This window comes from Dama dama, chromosome 20 (genome assembly GCF_033118175.1).
Source record: "Dama dama isolate Ldn47 chromosome 20, ASM3311817v1, whole genome shotgun sequence".
Taxonomy (NCBI): Eukaryota; Metazoa; Chordata; class Mammalia; order Artiodactyla; family Cervidae; genus Dama; species Dama dama.
The window spans coordinates 96021343-96044486 of NC_083700.1; the positions used below are offsets into that span (position 1 = coordinate 96021343).

Below are 23144 nucleotides of genomic sequence, written 5' to 3' on the forward strand. Positions count from 1 at the left end.
TAACTGACCCGTCTGTTTGGCAGTTGGTTTCCCAGCTGAAAATACATTTCATGAGTACGTCCAGGGTCATCAAGTCGATGTGCTCATAGATATCCATAAGTGTATCCTGAGAGCCACAAATCTTCTCCCACTTATCCTGGCACAGGAAGTCAAGATCAACATCATCATCATCAAAATGCTTTTATCTGAAGGCTTCTCCCTGACGCTTCTCTTACCATGTGACAGAGACAATTCTGACTTAGCAGGGGTCGAAGGTCATATAGGTAAATGTTAACCTGAAATAGCTGCCCCTTATTTCTCCAGTAAAATGGGTTTATTTACGCACAGCAAAAAACTGAAACTCACGACATGCAATCATGGTGCGTGCGTGCTCAGTTGTGGCCAACTCTTTGTGACCCCATGGGCTGTAGCCCACCAGGCTCCTCTGTCCATGAGATTTCCCATGCAAGAATACTGGAGTGGGTTGCCATTTCCTCCTCCAGGGGATCTTCCTGACTTCAGGGATCAAACCCGTGTCTCCTGCATCTCTTGCATTGCAGGTGGATTCTTCACCACTGAGTCCCCTGGGCAAGTCAGGAGAACTAAGGACAGGAACAGTTATAGAGGAGAAGGGGGAGTTGGGGGGAGCTGTTATAAACAAAGAGTCCATTGAAGGAAACTGGGAAATTAGAGTGCAGTGGTTTTTCATTGTCCAAGTTGTGATAGTCTCATTAACCAGGCTGTTGTGGGTAAGGAGGAATTCTTCTTTTCTTTTGCTGGAGGGTAAAGTAGTAGCCTTCTTCCTGTTGGACATGCAGAGGTAGGTTTCTTCCGATTGGGTCTGCAATTGACCTCTAGTGGTAGGATGCGAGAGCTCCCCTTTCTGGCCTCCTGACTCCTTTTTAAATGAGATTTCTGTTTACTAATTTTCACATAAATAAGCCAAGTGCTTACTTGGCATGAGGAAGGGAAAAACGCACCCAGCCAAATGAGAAAAAGCATGGAACAAACCAGGTATCTGGTAAATGGCTGAGGTAAGTATCTTTGGCCTTCCAATTATTATCACCACTCTTGTTTTAGAACAGATCAGGGTTCCAGTAAAAGAGATCATCTCACACAAGACCCATAATAACAAGGGTTCTCCCCAGGGCTTCCTCCTTCTTCAGTCCCCAGATTGCTAGATACCTCACCTATCACTACTCTTAACCATTATAGCTACACTTAACAATAAACTAGGAATTAAAAATAAATTTTTTGGATTTAGAAGTGGGGAACAGAGGTAAGCAGTGAATAGGAGCAGCTGCTGGGAGGTGGCTCTCAGCCAAGCACTGCCTGTGTTCACTCTACTTCTGCCCCCAAATGACCCACTTCCACTACCCAAGATGTTTATGCCTTAAACTGTCTCAGAGTTCCCTGCTGAAAATGTATTCATGATAATAAGCATTCTTTGTGTAAAAAACACAAATAAATCTACATGTTTTAAGTTTAGATCAAGCTCGATTTGTTGAGCACCCATGCCTACAGCTGGGTGCTAAGGATTTGGAGGCCACAGAAAAAAAGGCAAAGAAATTTAAAAAAATCTTTTACCCAAGTGTCAATTGTTTAGTCAGTTGCTTTCATCCTGAGGGCTTCCCAGGTGGCACTAGTGGTAAAGAATCCACCTGCCAATGCAGGAGATGCAAGAGACATGGGTTGGATCCCTGGGGTGGGAAGACTCACTGCAGTAGGAAATGGCGACCCATTCCAGGATTCTTACCTGGAAAAGTCCACGGACAGAGAAGCCTGGAGGGCTAGAGTCCAGGGGGCTGCAAAGAGTCAGACATGACTGAGGATCATGTAAGTTTTACTGAGTACAAAAACTGAGCTTGCTAATACAATATTGTTAATCAATTATATTTCAATGAGAATTCTATAAAAATAAATAAAAGAAGATGAAAGCTACAGGAATACCGAAAAAAGGGAGTCTAGAAGAAATGAGAACAAAAGAGGCTCTCCGGAGATACTTTGCAACAATTCAGCAGGGGAGGGGCTGTAAGAGGAGTCTTGGGGAAATATGCAACTGAGAAGCAAGAAAGATAGAAATGGTTCATCAAACTGTTGATAAACTCAAATATCACCACAGGCTGATTTGCAATTGTGCATAAAACTGCACAGCACCAGACTTAGAAAGCATGCCCCCTTCCTCTCTAGCCTGTACTTCTAGGCTTCTGCCTTGAGAAAGCACAGTGGACATTTTCATCACAATCCCAGTCAATTTCAGGTTAAATCTGCTTTTATGAGTTTGGCTGAGGACCCAGCCAACCAGGTAGCAACAGTGGTTCTCTTTTGGGAAAGGGATAGGTTTGCAGATGTAGGTGGAGGGCAACTTTGGCTCTGTTTGTGGTGTTTGAAGCATTATGATGAAACTGTATTAATGAATTACTTGTCTTATCTTCAAGTGTGCACAATTTAAAAATCAAAAATATGCCATGTACAAGGGGAATTTTGGAATGGAACTCATTTATAAATCAGGGACCACCCACAGGAATATTCTGCAACATCCTTCTGCCCCTTTGGAAGAGCACAGGTCAGCTCCTAATGATACTCCACTACCTGCAAGAGGAAACTCACATCTGCGACTTCAATGTAGACACATTCTTTCTAGGTCCTTTATGACCTTCAGGCAAGTCTATTCCAACCTTCCAACTTTTACTCCTGCTAACTCATTGTGCCTAAAATGCCCTCATCCATGTTATCCACATGTTCAAGTCCAGCTCATATTTCATAGTAAATTTGAGTCTCCTCTCAATCTGAAGCTAATATAGCTGCTTCCAGTTTCCTTACTTGTCACCACAGCACTTATCATCTGAATCTTACCACTTGGTACTTGGTTTACTGCCATAAGATCTCAAAATATACCTAAGATGGATGACCAGATCTTCATCTTCTTTTATCATCCAAAGAGCAACAGCAAAGGCTTACACGGACACTCATTGCTCGGTGGGTACTTGTACACTGGCTAATTTCTAGAAATCATCCCCATTTGACTCTCACTACCCACTAAACAGATCTCTGATACATTCACTGTAGCATTTTGCAACATGCCAGAGCACTTTTATCCCTTCACTTACCAGCATGATGTTCACAGATTGAGCCATCACCTCAACAAACGATTTCAAGGTATTAAAATGGAATCCAGGAGTTAGTAGGCGACGGTGCTGAAACCATTTGGGTCCATCCAAATTCACTAGTCCTTTTCCTTGAGAGATAAAAGGCAAAAACCACATGCCATTTTATTAGGTGAGATGGGGAAGGACAGCTGGGGAACACAGACATCATGGAGTGCCCGTTGGTACACTGACAGTGGGGACACAGTGGAATGGCAAAGGAGTGCTCGCACATTAAGGATGAAGTGAGTTTTGATGCTTACACCTGGGATGGATGTATTTAGCACTGTAAGAAAGACCCTGAGTTTTGAAGCCGGATAAGCATGCTAACCCTGAAATCACCAGTTACCACCTGGTAGGAATTAAGTCATGTAACCTCCCTGGAGTTTGGTTTTCTCAATGAGAAACTGTGATAATAAATACCTACTTCACTGGGTCACTGTGCAGATTAAATAAAGGCATATACATAAGGCGCCTAGCTTGGTCCCAGTAAAGGCACAACAAATATTTATCTCCTCTCTATTCCAAACCAATCCATAAACTGCTGTCTGAACACAAAATTCACAAGCAACTAGATAAGAGGTTTAAGTCTGTCTTCGGCTATCCTGTCCTTCAGTGTTGGTCTGTGCTTCACATCTGTAAGTGATACAAAGTGAAAATACTCATCAAACCTAAGGCCTCATAATCTTCTGTTACCAGAGAGGTGAAGATTTGGCTTTAAAAGGACCTTAAAGTTTATTAATATACAATTGCCGTCATTCATTGCGTGCTTATAACATGCCAGGCTTGCAATAGATACATGCTCCAACACTGATACAATGCCAGCCATTACACTAAAATGGCTAAAATGAAAATATGTGTTTCATTCAATCCTCACAATAGCCCAGAGATGTTACTCTCATCTTCATTTTCAAAGATGAGGAAACAGAGGTTTAGAGAAATTAGATGACTTCCCCAAGATCACTCAACTAGTAAGTAGGGATAGGGGAAGGGCAAATTCAAGTAGCTCTGAATCCAAAACCTATATTCTTTCATTTAATTCCTTGCTTGTCTAACATAAATGCCAATTATAGAACTAAAACGCTTAATTTGTCTGCTCATGGAATATTTTCAAACTGCAGTTGGAAGCAAAACTTTACTGATTTGCATATGGAAATACAGAAACTCCAAAAAGAAAGGGAAAGATCTGAGAAAACAAGAGAGAAGAAAGAATAAAATAAAGAATGTGGATGGTAAGGCTGCAGTTTTAAAGACAAGAGATGGGACAAATTTACAGACAGGCTGTCTTGCAAATGAGACTTTGGCAGAGAAATTGACAAGGAGGATTCCTAGGAAGTTGCACTGTGCTAACCTTAGGGCTTCCTCTTGACCTTCCCCCTAGAAAACTTGTAGTATAGATCTACCATATTCTCAATACTTTTGAACCCTAATTTGAGTTTTCTTGGCAAGCTCTACTATACAAATGGGCTTCAAGAAAGAGTGGGTCACCTCCTTCATTTGCACATACATACCAAGGCTTGGAATCATGAACTTATACAGGAAGCTGGACTTGGGATCTGCAGAGTCAAGCAGAGGAAACAAAAGAACATTAGAGGAAAATCACCAAAGTTGGGGAAGGTTCTCTTCGTTTGCCTAAACTAACCACAAACAGTGAGCAGAAGGGAGCCCGGGGCTCACTCCCTACAGCCCTTGACTGTCTTGGCTCAGGAAGCTGACAACAGCAGCTCCAGGAGGCAGACAGGTACACAAATCCAGATTCTTTCCTTGTTTCTGCTTCCTCCAGCAGAAACAGAGATTGCCCAAAGGTTGCAAAGTGTCCAGGATGGGAGTTGGGACAATATATCACATCTTTTTTGGAAGGCAAATTAACTATTAGAGCCGGGACCTGCAGAACCCGGAGAAGGAGAACCCTAAAAGGGTTCTCCTGAACTCTAACATGAGGGTGTTTTACAGCTCTTGTCCTTTTCAAGATGAGACAAATCAGAGCTGTGGGACTGGGAGACACGGAGGTTTTCAGTGAAAGGCTGTTTTTATCAGGTTTTACTAAGAGTAAGGGAGGTAACGGGGCTTCCCAGGTGGTGCTAGTGGTAAAGAACACACCTGGAAATGCAGGAGACTTAAGAGATGTGGGTTCAATCCCTGGGTCGGGAAGATCCCCTGGAAAAGAACATGGCAACCCACTCTAGTATTCTTTCCTGGAGAATCCCATGGACAGAGGAGCCTGGCAGGATACAGCCCATGGGGTCGCAAAGAGTCGGACACGGCTGAAGCGACTTAGCACATGCTTGCACGCAAGGGAGGTAATAGCACAAAGAAGCTGAGCCTATCATTAGCTTTACAAAGTTGGGAGAGCAAAAACTGGACATTTGAATTTTTTTTTTTTTTTTTGGACATTTGAATTTTGTGGTATTAGATAATCTACCCTGGGAACATTTCTCCTGGAGACTTTATACCCAAGAAAGGGGCTGAGATGGGGAGTATTACTGATGCTGAAGTCAGAAAACCAAGAAAGGAAAGGAAGGCCCTGGAGATTTGATGGTATCTTCTAGGCTTTAAGATACACTGCCCTAAAACGGTCCATGGAAGTCTGAACAAGACAAGGGACAAGGGGGATGTGGGAATCCCCTTCAGGATTGGTGGGAAACCTCTCCACACTTCCGCCAGTGTCTCTTAAAGGCCCAGTACCAATCTTTGCTTCAGAATTCCTTTAGAATCCTGCCTGTGGGTTGTGTCATATCACTCTTAGAAGGATTAGGACCCTGAGATTCATCTCTTTTCTTACCTGTTCTGCTCAGAAATGTCTTTGCATAGTCTGGATCATAGATATAGAAAAATGCCTGAAAGGGCCCAGCCCAGCGAGGAAACGCACAAGGGTATTTTTCTACAATCTTCTGAAGGGTCTCGATTTTACCATCTTTAAATAACTGCAATGAACAAGTGAAAGAAATGTAAGAAGTCAGCCAGCCTGGACTCATCCCCCTCTATAGACACAAGTTGAGCTCAGGTCCTGAATGAGGTTCCACAGGTAGAGGGGCTTGACACTTTTTCTGGAGGTAAGTGAACACACTTTCCTTGGGATTTCTAAGCCTAGAGTATAATTTTCTAACCAAACAGTATATTCATCTTTTCAATATAATATATTGTATCACCAGACAATGTTCCTGTTGAATGATACATATTGTGAACTGTTTCCCCAAGTGAGAAGGTGCAGTCAATAGAGTCACACACTCTGCCTCACCTGCCAGCATCACACACTTAGATTAGGAGTGGAGTCCAGAAGCTGAAAAAAAATGTTTTTAGGTGGGAAGGAAAAAACGTTAGTAGATTGAACACGACCCACCATCCAGCTCACCATTCCATTTCTATAAATACTGATGACTTATTTTTTCTCATGAGTTAATAGTAAATGCTCTCTAAAAATCTGCCAATTCCATCTGCAAAGAAAACCCAATTCTTTTCCCTTGTAATAGTAGAAGGCGCATTTATATAGGTGTGGAAATCTTGCTGCTGATGCTGCTGCTAAGTCGCTTCAGTCGTGTCCGACACTGTGCGACCCCATAGATGGCAGCCCACCAGGCTCCCCTGTCCCTGGGATTCTCCAGGCAAAAACACTGGAGTGGGTTACCATTTCTTTCTCCAATGCAGGAAAGTGAAAAGTGAAAGTGAAGTCGCTCAGTCGTGTCCGACTCTTAGCGACCCCATGGACTGCAGCCTACCAGGCTCCTCCGTCCATGGGATTTGCCAGGCAAGAGTCCTGGAGTGGCTTGCCATTGCCTGCTCCAGTGTAAATCTTGAAGCAAGCTCAAAAGCAAAACTCTCAGCTTCCAACATTTATACATTAGTGGACAAATACTGCCATCAGAGATGAAATTCTTGCCTTGATAAACAGATTACTACGGCTTATTTAAATAGTTCTTCTGAGGTAGGGAAGTAGGTGGTCCTCGGGCTGAACCACTGGAGCTTGTCTCCTGCTGACGTTTCAGAGAAAAGACAGGGGCAGAGAGAAGCTGAGCTCTGCTGGGACAAAAAGATAAGATGGCAACATATTTTTGGAATCAAGAAGATCTTCTAGATCACACATGTGCAGAAAAGATCCTTAGGGGTCAGGGAAGGGAGGAGGCACCAATCCATAGTATGTCCTGCCAACCTCGCAGAGACTCTTGCGTGAATCCATCTTGGCTAAAAGATATGCATGCACATCTGAAGGACCTTGAATCTGACCAGATAAGAGCAACAAGCAAGATGATTGGCCAGAGGAAATCTACAAGGTGACTGGCCAGAGGAAACCTGGAAAATCCATGCCCTCATATAAGCAATTTAAGTCACCCCCAAAGCATGCCTCTATCAGCCCACCCATGTGTTCTTTTCACATGTACTCTGCTTCTAATAAACGCTTTACCCACCTTACTATCTTTTGGTCTATGATGAATTCTTTCTTCAAAGAAGACAAGGACTGAGGTCCCATTTTAAGCCCACTGGCCCTCAGGGTCTAGTGATTAAAGATTCAACACTCTAACCACCATGACCCAGATTCGATTCTTGACCAAGGATTGAAGATCCTGCTTCAAGCTACTGCACCCTAAAGCCCCCCAAATTACTTCTAAATCCATGACAATAAGATCCATTCACATCTGTTTGTTGTATAAAGTGTGAGGGTAGAGAGGCACCTCTGTGTGTGTCTGGATGTGCCTAGCTATGCATTTGAGCACAACTGTGGGGGGCCTGACTTGCCAAGAAATCTTAAAAAAAAATTTTTTTTAATTTTTATTTATTTATTTAAATTTTTGGCTGTGCTGGGTCTTCATGGCTATGTCCAAGATTTCTCTAGTTGTGGAGAGCAGGGGCTACTCTTCGTTGCAGTGTGCAGGCTTCTCATTGTGATGCATTTGCTTCTCTTGTTGTAGAGCATGGGCTCTCGGGTGTGCAGATTTCAGTAGTTGTAGTACACGGGCTTAGTTAGCCCTCAGTATGTGGAATCATCCTAGAGGAGGGACTCCTCCTCTGCATTGTGTCCCCTGCATTGACAGGTAGACTCTTAGTCATCATACCCCAGGGAAGTCCTGTAAAGAAATCTTAAAGCTGGCAAGTTCCTTCTTGTGTGACCAATCAGAATTCGTTGTGTGATTGTGAAAATGTGGAAAACTTCAGCTCCCAATTTCCTGTTACCAGTTAGTAGCTCTAACCCATGAAATGGTCCCTGGATACTTTAGGGCCCCGAAAACATTTGAGACTCCTGAAATCTAGTTCCTGAAATACTGCAGACCCTGTTTTGCTAACATTCCCACAATCAAGCCACTGATAAGAGCCCACTGAAAGTGCAGATGGAGTTTCCTAACAATGTAAATATTTATTCATTTGCAAACAATAAACAGATAAGTATTTATTAAGTGCCTATTACATGTGCCAGGGCACAGAGATGCAGAGAAATATAAAACAGGCAAGTTATTTGCCCTGGTGAAAATAGCAACTCAATATGAGGATTATTTTTTTATACTTGAAATTGTCATGGACATCTTCAGCCATGCTTTCTGGTTATACTTTTAGTAACTCTTGTCTGGACAAAAAGGAAATAAGGCTATTGTGAATTCTGTAATATATGAATTTATATTTCTTCATCCACAAATGTAAACACATTTGAAATTAGTATCACATGTATTTAGGAAAGATACTCAGAAATAGTAAAAAAAAAAAAGCTTAGTCCCCTGAGATAGAGTAATAGCTAACATTTACCAAGCACTATGATGAGCTAGGTGCTGCTGCCGACAGAAAAAAAAATGCAGAGCCTGAGAGTTGAGAATTATGTTTTATATGGTGGACAGAACTGAGGACTTAAGCCCAGGAGAGGACACAAACAGATGGAGAAACATACCGTGTTCATGGATTGGAAGAATCAATATTGTCAAAATGGCTATTCTACCCAAAGCAATCTATAGATTCAATGCAATCCCTATCAAGCTACCAACGGTATTTTTCACAGAACTAGACCAAAGAATTTCACAATTTGTATGGAAATACAAAAAACCTCGAATAGCCAAAGTAATCTTTAGAAAGAAGAATGGAACTGGAGGAATCAACCTGCCTGACTCCAGACTCTACTACAAAGCCACAGTCATCAAGACAGTATGGTACTGGCACAAAGACAGAAATATAGATCAATGGAACAGAATAGAAAGCCCAGAGATAAATCCACGAACCTATGGACACCTTATCTTTGACAAAGGAGGCAAGGATATACAATGGAAAAAAGACAACCTCTTTAACAAGTGGTGCTGGGAAAACTGGTCAACCACTTGTAAAAGAATGAAACTAGAACACTTTCTAACGCCATACACACAAATAAACTCAAAATGGATTAAAGATCTAAATGTAAGACCAGAAACTATAAAACTCCTAGAGAAGAACATAGGCAAAACACTCTCCGACATAAATCACAGCAAGATCCTCTATGACCCACCTCCCAGAAAATTGGAAATAAAAGCAAAACTAAACAAATGGGACCTAATGAAACTTAAAAGCTTTTGCACTACAAAGGAAACTATAAGTAAGGTGAAAAGACAGCCCTCAGATTGGGAGAAAATAATAGCAAATGAAGCAACAGACAAAGGATTAATCTCAAAAATATACAAGCAACTCCTGCAGCTCAATTCCAGAAAAATAAATGACCCAATCAAAAAATGGGCCAAAGAACTAAACAGACATTTCTCCAAAGAAGACATACAGATGGCAAGCAAACACATGAAAAGATGCTCAACATCACTCATTATTAGAGAAATGCAAATCAAAACCACAATGAGGTACCATTACACGCCAGTCAGGATGGCTGCTATCCAAAAGTCTACAAGCAATAAATGCTGGAGAGGGTGTGGAGAAAATGGAACCCTCTTACACTGTTGGTGGGAATGCAAACTAGTACAGCCGCTATGGAGAACAGTGTGGAGATTGCTTAAAAAACTGGAAATAGAACTGCCATATGACCCAGCAATCCCACTTCTGGGCATACACACTGAGGAAACCAGATCTGAAAGAGACACGTGCACCCCAATGTTCATCGCAGCACTGTTTATAATAGCCAGGACATGGAAGCAACCTAGATGCCCATCAGCAGATGAATGGATAAGGAAGCTGTGGTACACATATACCACGGAATATTACTCAGCCGTTAAAAAGAATTCATTTGAATCAGTCCTAATGAGATGGATGAAACTGGAGCCCATTATACAGAGTGAAGTAAGCCAGAAAGATAAAGAACATTACAGCATACTAACACATATATATGGAATTTAGAAAGATGGTAACGATAACCCTATATGCAAAACAGAAAAAGAGACACAGACATACAGAACAGACTTTTGAACTCTGTGGGAGAATGTGAGGGTGGGATATTTCAAAAGAACAGCATGTATATTATCTATGGTGAAACAGATCACCAGCCCAGGTCGGATGCATGAGACAAGTGCTCGGGCCTGGTGCACTGGGAAGACCCAGAGGAATCGGGTGGAGAGGGAGGTGGGAGGGGGGCTCGGGATGGGGAATACGTGTAAATCTATGGCTGATTCATATCAATGTATGACAAAACCCACTGAAATGTTGTGAAGTAATTAGTCTCCAACTAATTAAAAAAAATAAATAAATAGAAATAAAACCAAAAAAAAAAAAAAAAAAAGAGGTGAAGGAGAAGTCAGGATATATAGGAGTTTTTACAACAAAGACCAGGTAGTCAAAACTTCAAAAGATTACTGTTAATTAAATAAAACCAGATATCTTCAGTTAAGGAATTTAGTGCTTTTCTATGCTTTATATTCTTTACTCTTTACATCAGGAACCCTATAAAGCAGATACAATTGCAATCCCATTTTACAGATGAGGAAATTGAGCCTTAGAGAAGTTAAGTAATCTCTTTCAGATTGTGTAAGAAACGAAACTGGAAGTGGTCCATTTTCAGAATCAAGTAGCTGGCCTTGGGTGGAAAATTATTAACAAACGGTTTTCCATTCAGAGCTACTAGTTTTGTCTTGGAAATTACTGGCAAGCTAGTCTTGCCTAACAGCTTACACCTGAAGAGTCCCTAAGCTAACAGGATGTTTGAGAAGGGATAAACAAAAATCCTTGTTGAAAAATGTAAACTTAGGATGGGAAGGGAGAAGCAAGAATACCCTGTGAGACTTGGGCAATTCTGGGAAGATTGTAACTGTATAGGACTCACCTAATGAGGAACCAGGGAGGGATCTGCAAGCCAGGGAATAAGTGTTAGCTGTAACTGTCCCGGGTGTGCCTGCCCACCAGACACCCGATCTTGCAAGACTGTCATTATAAGTCTTGCTTTCACTGTGCTTCGTGTCTCTTGAGTCCATCCCTTGGTTTTGGGCTGGTTGAGTGTGTTTCTCACAGACTATATAGCCAGCCACTAGTAGTAAGGATTCAAACTTGCACTGAATTATGGAGCCCAAGAACTACTTAGTTACACAGACCTTCCCTGAATTATGTATAAGGATACACACACACACACACACACACACACCCCGCATAAACTAGGGGTGTTTGTTTACCTGCATAAACACTAGGTCCTCCACACTGCCTGGCATACACTGGTCTACTGAATAAATGTCAGTCTACCTAGTCAGTTCTTTATAGTCAACAGATCTTTGAATGAGTCAGTTTATTTAGCATCTAATATATGTGTGCATTCAACAAAGTAGCTTTTTAAAATTAAAGTATAGTTGATTTACAATGGTGTGTTAATTTCTGCTCTTTAGCCAAGTGACTCAGTATATATATATATATATATATATATATACACTTTCTTTTTTCTGTTCTTTTCCACTACAGTTTACCTTAGGATACTGAATATAGTTCCCTGAGCTATACAGCAGTACCCTGTTGCTTATCCACTCTGTATGTAATGGTTTGCATGCACTAAACCCAAACTGCCAGTCCATCCCTCCCCCATGGCAACCACAAGTCTATTCTCTATGTCTGAGTCTGTTTCTGTTTCACAGATAGGTTCATTTGTGTCATATTTTAGCTTCTACATACAAGTGATATCATATTTTATTGTCTTTCTCTTTTTGACTTACTTCACTTAGTACTGTAACAAGGAAGAGCAAAATCTGGTTTCTTACTGGATCTGTTTCTTTTACTTTAACCTTTGCTTTCCATTGCTTTTGTTACTATAATCACTAAAAGGATGATATCCATAGCTACGAGCATACATAACACCTGTCTCAGGGAACCCTGCCCTTCTGCCTGAATGTTAAACTAAAGTGCCTTTGTTGAGCTCACAGGCAAACAACCTGACCCCGCCCACCTGTGAACAGCTGCAGGAAAGCAGAAATTTACACATCCCCTCCTGGGGCTGGCCAAACTAGGAGATATTTTGCAAGACTTGTGGTCTTTTTACTTTATTTCTTCACCTCCTCCCCATCTCTGTTCTATAAAAAAGATAAGTATCCAGACTTCTATAAGATGGGACTCTAGAACTCTAGTCTGCCACCTTCTTGGACAGGCAGTTTTTCTACTACTCCTTGCCTCAGCGCCTCGCCTCCTGATTTATTGGCCTGTGTGTGGCCAGCAGACTGAGCTGGGACTCAGTATCAGTATGATAATCTCTCGTTCCATCCGTGTTGCTGCAAATGCCTTTATTTCATTCTTCTTTTGTGGCTGAGTAACATCCTATTATATAATGTACCACCTATTTTTTATCCATTCATCTGTTGATGAACAGTTAGATTGTTTTCATGTCTTGGCTATTGTGAATACTGCAGCTATGAACACAGGCATGCAATATCATTTGGGATTATACTTCTGCTCGGATATATACCCAGGAGTGGGATTGCTCAATCCTATGGTAATTCTATTTTTAGTTTTTTGGAGAACCCCCATACTGCTTTTTGAAAATTATTTATTTAATTTTGGCAGTGTTGGGTCTTTGCTGCTGTGTGGGCTTCTCTTGAGTTGCAGTGTGTGGGCTTCTCGTTGCCGTGGCTTCTCTTGCTGTGGAGCATGGGTTCTAGGCATATGGGCTTCAGTGGTTGTGGCACAGGGGCTCAGTAGTTGCAGTTCCTGGGCTCTAGAGCACAGGCTCAGTTGCTCTGGGGCATGTGGAATCTTCCCCTGCCAGCCCTCCGGACCCCAATATTGTTTTCCATAGTGGCTGCAGCAACTAATGTTCTCACCAACAGTATAGGTGGGTTCCCTTTTCTCTATATCCTCTCCAGCAACAAAGTAGCCATTGAACACCTACTGTGAGTCAAGAACTGGGTTTATAGTGGTGAACAAAGACTCTCCTCTCACAGATCCTATATTCTAGTGGGGAGAAGGGGAGTATGGATGAAAAATGTTGTCTGCTATATCAGCAAACAAAGAATGTTTCGGCCATCAAGCCATCAGTCACTGCTGCTGCCTCCCCACCATAAGCCTAGGGGAACTCAGGATGGGGAAGAACATGATACTAGCTGTAGATAGCTAAGGTACACATCAAAGGAATAATTTCAGTGAATCCAAACTCTTGCATTTTCCCATACAGGGAAAAGCACTAAACTCCTTAAGTTGAGATACTTAGTTTTTTTCCTTTTATTATTATTATTATTTTGGCCACACCACACAGCTTGTGAGATCTTAGTTCTCTAACCAGGGATGGAACCCATGCCCCTTGCAGTGGAAATGCAAAGTTCTAATCACTGAACTGCCAGGGAATTTCCCTGGCTTTCTTTAATTAATAGTAATCTTTTGATGTTCCAACTACGTGATCTTTATTGCAGAACTCCTCCATATCCTGGCTCCTTGCTTACCTTTTTGGAGCAGTCTCTCAGAGCTATGTGGTGTGAAGTCCTCAGAAAGTCCACCGAATTAAACATATGGAACTTACATTTCATTTAACATTACATAGCACTTACAAAGTGCCAGACATGGTCTCAGTTCTTTTCAAATATCTCATAAGTTTATCTTCTGAAAAAGTCAATAAAATATCAGTAATTATATTACATGTAAATAACCTAATTATTTCAAGTAAAAGACAAAAGGTGTCAGATTATATTTTTTAAAAGCCTAACTATACTACTGACAAAAGACACAAGGTAAAAAGTTCAAAAAGTTAAAAACAAAGGATTAAAAAAGTACCATTTCAATACTAGGAAGAAAGTTTGCATAGTTACACTAGTATTAGATACAGTAAAATTTAAGGCAAGAAGTCTCACTAGATATAAAAAGGAACAATTCTTATATGAAAAGGATTAGTCTACCAGAAGATACAATAATTCAAAACCTGTATGCACACTACATTATAGCTTGAAAATTGATAAAACAGAAAAGGACATTAGAACTAAAATGAGAAATAAAGAAGTTCACAGTGAGACTGGAAGACTTTACCACAATGCTACTCCAAGTATGATCCATAAACCAGTCCATGATGAGTTAATTACAGAAACTGAGCATAGCACATACAAATTTTTATAGTAATTTAACATTGCTGAAATGTCTTACTTTTCTTAAAAAATGAAAACAATTGTCTACAACAGATTAGAAAAAAAATGGCTCTTCACCACAAATGCTTTGAGAAGTACTATGTTAATATATCATGCTTAATAACTGATAGAACACATCTCTTGGGCCATTTTTAGTTTTCCCAATTTCTGATTGACAGCTCCTTCTCAATTCTGGTTTGTGGAAGGTGTAGACGTGAAAATTAAACTCTAATGAGAAACAAAGGAAATGGAAGTTGAGGATGCAAAGTTTAGAAAAAGTTAATCAGGTTAAATGGGAAAAAAAAAAACAAAACTAGATATAAAGCAATAACTTAAAGGCTGGTTCAATCCCAAATCTCTGCCTTCTCCCCATACAACATCCTCTCGGGTTCCACAACAGATCAGAGCTTTTATTTTCTAGAAAAACTAAAACAGAGAGACTCTAAGACTTGAAGAAACCAGACACTGTGGAGGGCAGGGATGAATCAGTGGACTAAAAATAGAGAGATTCAGTGAAAGACTGCATAACAAATGATTAGATTCCCAACTCCCTTCCTTTTTCTGCTCCCAGAATGCCAGGAGTGCTGGCAATCTAAGTAACAGAAAGGCAGGTTCATCTCCAAGAAACTGAAAAATGAACAAATAGATACTGACAGGTTGAGTCCTCCAACAGTTTTGCTCTCAGGGAAAGTTCTCGCCATGTACACAAGACTTCAAACATCTTTAGAGCCTCACTCTAGAAAATGAAATGACAGCTAAAGACCATCTCTCATTTTTGGAGATAGCCTCCAAGAAAGGCATAAAGCAAAACTAACAACCTGTGGTAGCCAGCCTCCAACATGGCCTCCAATCATCTCCCATCTCTTTATATTGTCCCTTCCCACATTGTACACACATTTGTCAATGTGACTGATTGCTTACAGTAGACATGATGGAATAAAAGTTTCAAGATTCGGTGATAAAAGACTGCAGTTTCCATCTTAGATTCTCTATTTCTCACTCTTGCTGTCTCATATCTTACTCTGAGGGAAACAAGCGGCCATGTTGAGAGCAGGGTGACTAATCTTTCCAGCTTGCCTGACTGAATGGGTTGCCAGATGCAAAACCTTCAGAACTAAAATCAGGAGTCAACCAGGAAACCTGGAATGAGTTGGTCACCCTGGTTGTGAGCAGCCTTATGGAAAGGTCCGTGTGGGAAAGAACTGATGCCTCTGGCTAATAGCCAATGAGAAACTGTGGCCTGTCAACAACTCTGTAAATGAACTTAAGAGTGGATTCCCTAGCCCCAGTGGAGCCTTGAGATGACTACAGCCCCAGCCAATCCCATGCAACCTTGGAAGAGATCCTGAGTCTCTCACAGAGAGATTCTCACAAACTTCACAGATTGTGTGGGATAAAACCGTGTGTTGTTTTAAGTTGCTAAGCTTGAAGGTAAATTGCTAAACTGTAGTAGATAACTAATACACAACAGAAAAAAAACAAACCTGAAAAAGTTAATACTTCAAAAAAAGATATGATATAGTATTTCAACAGCAGGATTCTGTAACAAAGTGGCATGTGTTAAATTGACTGTAGTAGTGGCCTCAATTTGTTAAAGCCTCCCTGAATTCAGTACTTTGATTGTCAGTTCTCGCATACTGATTTGGCCATGTGTCTTGTTTCGGGAGAGTAGCAAACATGACTCAGAGACTGAAAAAGCACCTGCACTTTGAGACTTGCTCTCTTGCTATTCTCGAGACCCTGATACCACGTGGGCAAAGCTAGGCTAACCAGCTGAAGGATAATAAACCAGATGGAAGAGAATGAAGGCACCCAAGATGACAGTCAGCCTTTATCTGTCCCAGTAGCTGACTGCAATTGCATCAGTGGGCCAAACTGAAGTCACTTGAGACTGGCCATGAGAGCAGAACCTCATAGCCTAGTCTAGCTCAAATTGCTGACCCACAGAATCATGAACTAAATAGCTGGCTGTCATCTTAAGCCACCAAGCTTTAGCTTTAGAGTGTTTTTTAAATTAATTAATTTATTTTTGGCTGCACTGGGTCTTCATCCCTGTGTGTGGCTTTTCTCTAGTTGCAGCAAGCAGGGGCTACTTTTTGTTGTGGATCACAGGCGTCTCATTACTGTGGCTTCTGTGTTGCAGAGCACAGGCTCTAGGGTACACAGGCTTCAGCAGTTGTAGCTCATGGGCTCAAGAGTGCAGGCTCAGTAGTTGTGGCACACGTGCTAAGTTGCCCCAGAGCATGAGTATTCTTCCTGGACCAGGAATAGAACCCATGTCCCCTGCATTGGCAGGCAGATTCCCAACCTCTGGGCCACCAGGGAAGTCCCTTAGGGAGTTTTTTAAAAATGCATCATAAGGTAACTGATGCAAAAGTAGATGGAGAATAAGATAGAGCTCTTGGAAATCAAAATTATGACAGTAAAAAATTTTTCAATGTTTTAGTAGAAATTCTAGGAAGATAAAATCAAGAAGAAAAGATTAAAAAAAATAGATCTAGAAGGTTTATATACAACCAATAGGAGTTCCAGAACTCCTGTCTTTCTAGATCTATCCAGAAAGAGAGAAAAGAGAAATTGAGAGAGGTGGGGGATGTGTTGAAGAAATTGTAATATTCACTGTTAATGTCCTGTCCCTAATTCTTCATCCTTACCACCTTAATATATACCATAATTAGCACTTGCATTTATTAACCTAAGGGTTTTTCCCCTGGGCATTTGAGCCTGCTTTGATGCTTGACTATCAAAGAAAAATTAATAACTTAGGACGTGAAGCCTCCTTCTTTCCAAGTATTGGAATTATGTATTTCCAAACAAAAGTGAAAGACTTATTCAGTGAAGATTATAAATCATGTTGAAAGAAATTTTAAAAGGCATAAAGAGCCTCCTGATGAAAGTGAAAGGGAAGAGTGGAAAAGTTGGCTTAAAACTCAACATTCAGAAACTAAGATCATGGCATCCAGTCCCATCACTTAATGACAAATAGATGGGGAAACAGTGGAAACAGTGAGAGACCCAATTTTCTTGGGCTCCAAAATCGCTGCAGATGGTGACTGCAGGCATGAAATTAAAAGATGCTTGCTCCTTGGAAGAAAAGCTATGACCAACCTAGACAGCATATTAAGAAGTAGAGACATTACTTTGCCAACAAAGATCTGTCTAGTCAAAGCTATGGTTTTTCCAGTAGTCATGTATGGATGTGAGAGTTGGACTATAAAGAAAGCTGAGTGCTGAAGAATTGATGCTTTTGAACTGTGATGTTGGAAAGACTCTTGAGAGAACTTTAGACTGCAAGGAGGTCCAACCAGTCAATCAGTCAATCAGTGCTGAATATTCAATGGAAGGACTGATGCTAAAGCTGAAACTCCAATCCTTTGGCCACCTGATGCAAAGAGATGACTCATTTGAAAAGACCTTGATGCTGGGAAAGATTGAAGACAGGAGGGGAAGGGGACGACAGAGGATGAAATAGTTGGATGGCAACACTGACTTGATGGACATGAGCTTGAACAAGCCCCGGGAGTTGGTGATGGACAGAAAAGCCTGGTGTGCTGCAGTCCATTGGGTCGCAAAGAGTAGGACACGACTGAGCAACTGAACTGAACTGAGGTAAAACACATCTCGTGTTCATGGAGTGGAAGATTTAAGATGTGAATACTACCCAAAGCAATCTAAGATTCAATGCAATCCCTATCAAGATCCCAGTGATGTTTTTGCAGAAATAGAAAAATTCTAGAAAATTCATTCTAAAACTCATGTGGGATAACAAAGGATTGTGAATGGCCCAAACAATCTTCAATAGGAACAAAGCTGACTCATGTTTTTTGGTTTCAAAATTCACTACAAAAGTATACTAATCAAAATAGTATGGTTCTGGTTTAAAAACAGACATATCAACAAACAGAAAAGGATAGAAAGACCAGGAAAAAACCCTTCAAAATACGGTTAAATGATTTATGACAAAGGCGCCAGGACCATTATATGGGAAAATATGCTGGGAAAAGTAGATATTCACATGCAACAGAATGAAGTTGTACCCTCACCTAAAATGCAAAAGATAACCCCAAATAGATCAAAGACTTCAGTTCAGTTCAGTTCAGTTCAGTCACTCAGTCGTGTCCAACTCTTTGTGAACCCACGGACTGCAGCTTGCCAGGCCTCCCTCTCCGTCACCAGCTCCTGAAGTTTACTCAAACTCATGTCCATTGAGTCAGTGATGACATCCAACCATCTCATGCACTGTCGTCCCCTTCTCCTCCCGCCTTCAATCTTTCCCAGCATCAGGGTCTTTTCCAATGAGTCAGTTCTTCACATCAGGTGGCCAAAGGATTGGAGTTTCAGCTTCAGCATCAGTCCTTCCAATGAATATTCAGGACTGATTTCCTTTAAGATGGACTTGTTGGATCTCCTTGCTGTCCAAGGGACTCTCAAGAGTCTTCTCTTGAGAGAAGACTTCAAACTATAAAATTCTTAAAAGGAAACATAGGACTAAAGCTTCACAACTTTGGATCTGGCAATAATTTCTTGGATATGACATCAAAGGCATAAGCAACAAAAGAAAAAATAAACAAATGGAACTTAATGAAATTAAAAAATTTTTGTATGTGAAGAGACAGTACAACAGAGTAAAAAGGCAAGTCAAAGACTGAGAGGCAATATTAGCAAATCATACATCTGGGGTTAATATCCAGAATATATAGAGAACCCCTAAAACTCAACAACAAAAAACAACCTGATTCAAAATCAACAAAGGACTAAATAGACCCTTTTCCAAAGAGGAAATGCAGATGTGAACCAACAGGTACACGGATATTCAACATGACTAATCATCAGAGAAATGGAAATCAAAACCATAATGAGAGATCACTGCATGCCTGCCAGAATAGCTGTCATCAAAAAGAACAACAAATAACAAATGCTGGCAAGGATATGGGGAAACCTGAAGAATCCCTATGGCCACAGGACCATGTAGACTGGTGGGCTATAGTCCATGGGGTCACAAAGAGTCTGTCACGACTGAGCAACCAAGAACACCACAGCACAGCAAACAGGGTACCCTCACACACTGTTGGTGGGAACTGTAAATTAGTGTAGCAACTGTGAAAAACAGTATGGAAGCTTCTCAAAAAACTAAAAATACAACTACTGTATGACTTTTCCACTCCTGGGTATATAGCCAAAAAAATCCCAAAAATACTAGTTCAAAAAATATGTACACTCTGATGTTCATAGTAACATTATTTACAACAGCTAGGGTATGGAAGCAACTTGTGTCCATCAACAGAAGAATGGATAAAGAAGATGTGGTGTACATATATGTAACAAAATACTACTCAGCCATAAAAAAGATGAAATTTTGCCATTTGCAACAACACAAATGGACTTGGAGGGCATTACGCAAAGTGAAATAAGTCGGTCAGAGAAAGACACCTATTGTATGATATCACCTAAATGTGGACTCTAAAGAATGCAACAAACTAGTGAATAAAACAAAAAAGAAGCAGACTCGCAGATATAGAGAAGAAACTAGTGTTTACCAGTGGCGAGAAGAACGGGGGGTGGGAAATATAGGGGTAGGAGGAAGAAAGGGTCATTATGGATCATATGAAATTATATGTATGAAACTTTTGAAAATTGTAAAGCACTACAGAATTTAAAAATTGTAAAGCACCCCTTCATGGATCACTGCCTTGTTGTGGCGAGGGGGCTCATGGAACTCAATGAAGCTATGAGCCATGCCATGGAGGGCCACCCATGATGGAAGGGTCATAGCAGAGAGTTCTAACAAAACATGATTCACTGGAGGTGGAAATGACAAACCACCCCAATTTACTCTCTATTGAGAACTTCATAAACTGCATAAAAGGACAAAAAGATATAATACCAAAAGATGAGTGTTTCCAGTGTTTCCAATATAATACCAGGGAAGAGTGGAGGAGAACTACTAATAGCCCCAGAAAGAATGAAGCGGCTGGGCCAAAGTGGAAACAACACTCAGCTGTGGATATTTCTGGTGATGAAAGTAAAATCTGATGCTGCAAAGAACAGTATTGCATAGGAACCTGGAATGTTAGGCCCATGAATCAAGGTAAATTGGACATGGTCAAGCAGGAGATGGTAAGAATAAACATTGATATCTTAGGAATCAGTGAACTAAAATGGATGGGAATGGGTGAATTTAATTCAGATGACCTTTATATCTATTACTGCGGGCAAGAATCCCATAGAAGAAATGGAATAACTCTCAAATCCACAAAAGAGTCCAAAATGCAGTACTTGGGTGCAACATCAAAGATGACAGAATGATCTGGGTTCATTTCCAAGGCAAATCAATCAATATCACAATCTATGATTGTGCCACATCTATGCCCCTACCAACGATGCTGAAGAAGCTGAAGTTGATCAGTTCTATGATGAACTAGAAGACCTCCTAAAACTAGCACCAAAAAAAGATGTTCTATTCATCATTGGCGATTGGAATGCAAAAGTAGGAAGTCAAGAGATACCTGGAGTAACAGGCAAGTTTGGCCTTGGAGAACAAAATGAAGCAGGGCAAAGGGTAACTGAATTCTGTCAAAAGAATGCATTGTTCATAGCAAATGTCCTTTTTCAATGACAGAAGGGACGACTTTACACATGAACATCACCAAATGGCTAATATTGAAATCAAATTGATTACACTCTTTGTAGCTGACAATGGAGAAGCTGTATACAGTCAGCAAAAACAAGATTTGGAGCTGACTGTAGCTCAGATCATCAGCTTCTCATAGCAAAATTCAGGCTTGAACTAAAGAAAGTGGGGAAAACCACTAGGACAGCCAGGTATGATTTAAATCAAATCCCCTATGAATATGCAGTGGAGGTAATGAATAGATTTAAAGGATTAGAACTTTTAAACAGTGTGCTTGAAGAATTATGGATGAGGGTCCATAATATTGTACAGGAAGCAGTGAACAAAACCATCTCAAAGATAAAGAAAAGCAAGAAGGCCAAGTGGTTATGTGAGGAGGCCTTACAAATAGCTAAAGAAAGAAGAGATGTGAAAAGCAAGGGAGAAAGGGAAAGGTATACCGATTAAATACAGATTTCCAAAGAACAGCATGGAGAGACAAGAAGGCCTTCTTCAAAGAACAGTGTATAAAACTAGAAAAAACAACAGAAGGGGAAGACTAGCCGTCTCTTCAGGAAACTTGGAGATACCAAGGGAACATTTGCCCAAAGATGGGCACAATAGAGGACAGAGGTGGTAGAGAACTTAGAGATGCTGAAGAGATCAAGAAGAGGTGGAAAGAATACACAGAAGAACTGTATAAAAAAGATACAGATGAACTGGATGACTACTATGGTATGGTCAGCCACCCAGAGCCAGTCATCCTGGACAGTAAAGTCAAGTGGGCCTTAGGAAGCTCTGCTGTTAATAAAGCTAGCGGATGCAATGGAATTCCAGCAGAACTATTCAAAACCCTAAAGGATGATGCCATCAAGGTGTTGCATTCAATATGTCAGCAAATCTGGAAGACCCAGCAGTGGCCACAGGACTGGAAAAGGTCAATCCTCATTCCAATTCCCAAGAAGGGTAGTACTAAAGAATCTGCTACCCATCAGACAATTACACTCATCTCCCATGCTAGTAAGGTCATGCTTAAAATCTTGTATGCTAGGCTTCAGGATTATGCAAACCAAAAACTTCCAGATGTCCAAGGTGGATTTAGAAAAGGAAGAGGAACCAGAGATCAAATTGCCAACATTTCTGGATCATAGAGAACGCTAGGGAATTAAAAAAAAAAAAAAAAAAATCTACCTCTGTTTCATCGACTATGCCAAAGCCTTTGACTGTGTGGATCATAATAAACTGTGGAAAGCTCTTAAAGAGATGGGAATACCAGACCATCTTACCTGTCTCCTGAGAAACCTATATGCGGCTCAAGAAGCAACCTGTATGCAAAGGCAAACCCTGTATGAAACAATTGATTGGTTCTAGATTGAGAAAGGAATACAACAGGGCTGTCTGCTGTCACCCTGTTTGTTTAATCTACATGCTGAGCACATCATGAGAAATGTTGGGCTGGATGAGATACGAGCTGGAATCAAGATAGGTGGGAGAAACTTCAACAACTTCAGATATGTGAATGATACCGCTCTAATGGCAGAAAGCGAAGAGGAACTAAAGAACCTCTTGATGAGAGTGAGGGATGAGAGTGAAAAAGAGCCAGCTTAAAACTAAATATTAAAAAAAAAAACACCTAAGATCATGGCAGCTGGCCCCATTAACTCATGCTAAATAGAAGGGGAAATGGTAGAAGTAGTGACAGATTTCCTCTTCTTGGGCTCTAAAATTACTGAGGATGGTGACTGCAGCCATGAAATCAGATGTTTGCTTCTTGGAAAGAAAGCTATGACACACCTAGACGGTGTGTTGAAAAGCAGAGACATTACTCTGCCGAGAAAGGTTCTTTATAGTCAAGGCTATGGTCTTCCCAGTGGTCAAGTACAGTTGTGAGAGCTGGACTCTAAAGAAGACGGAGCGCTAAAGAATTGAAGCCTTTGAACTATGATGCTG

The 23144-nt window shown here is 40.8% G+C and overlaps 1 protein-coding gene across 1 annotated transcript in view; it reads right to left on the reverse strand.

Moving 5' to 3' along the window:
* LOC133040324 (cytochrome P450 4X1) overlaps positions 1-23144 on the reverse strand; it is a 42599-nt gene that overhangs the window by 17062 nt on the left and 2393 nt on the right. The window contains exons 2-5 of the mRNA XM_061120048.1: positions 5908-6049; positions 4637-4681; positions 3090-3217; positions 9-136 (exon numbers count right to left, since the gene is read on the reverse strand). Of these exons, the coding sequence (XP_060976031.1) occupies positions 9-136; positions 3090-3217; positions 4637-4681; positions 5908-6049 (443 nt within the window). The remainder of the gene's footprint in view (positions 1-8; positions 137-3089; positions 3218-4636; positions 4682-5907; positions 6050-23144) is intronic.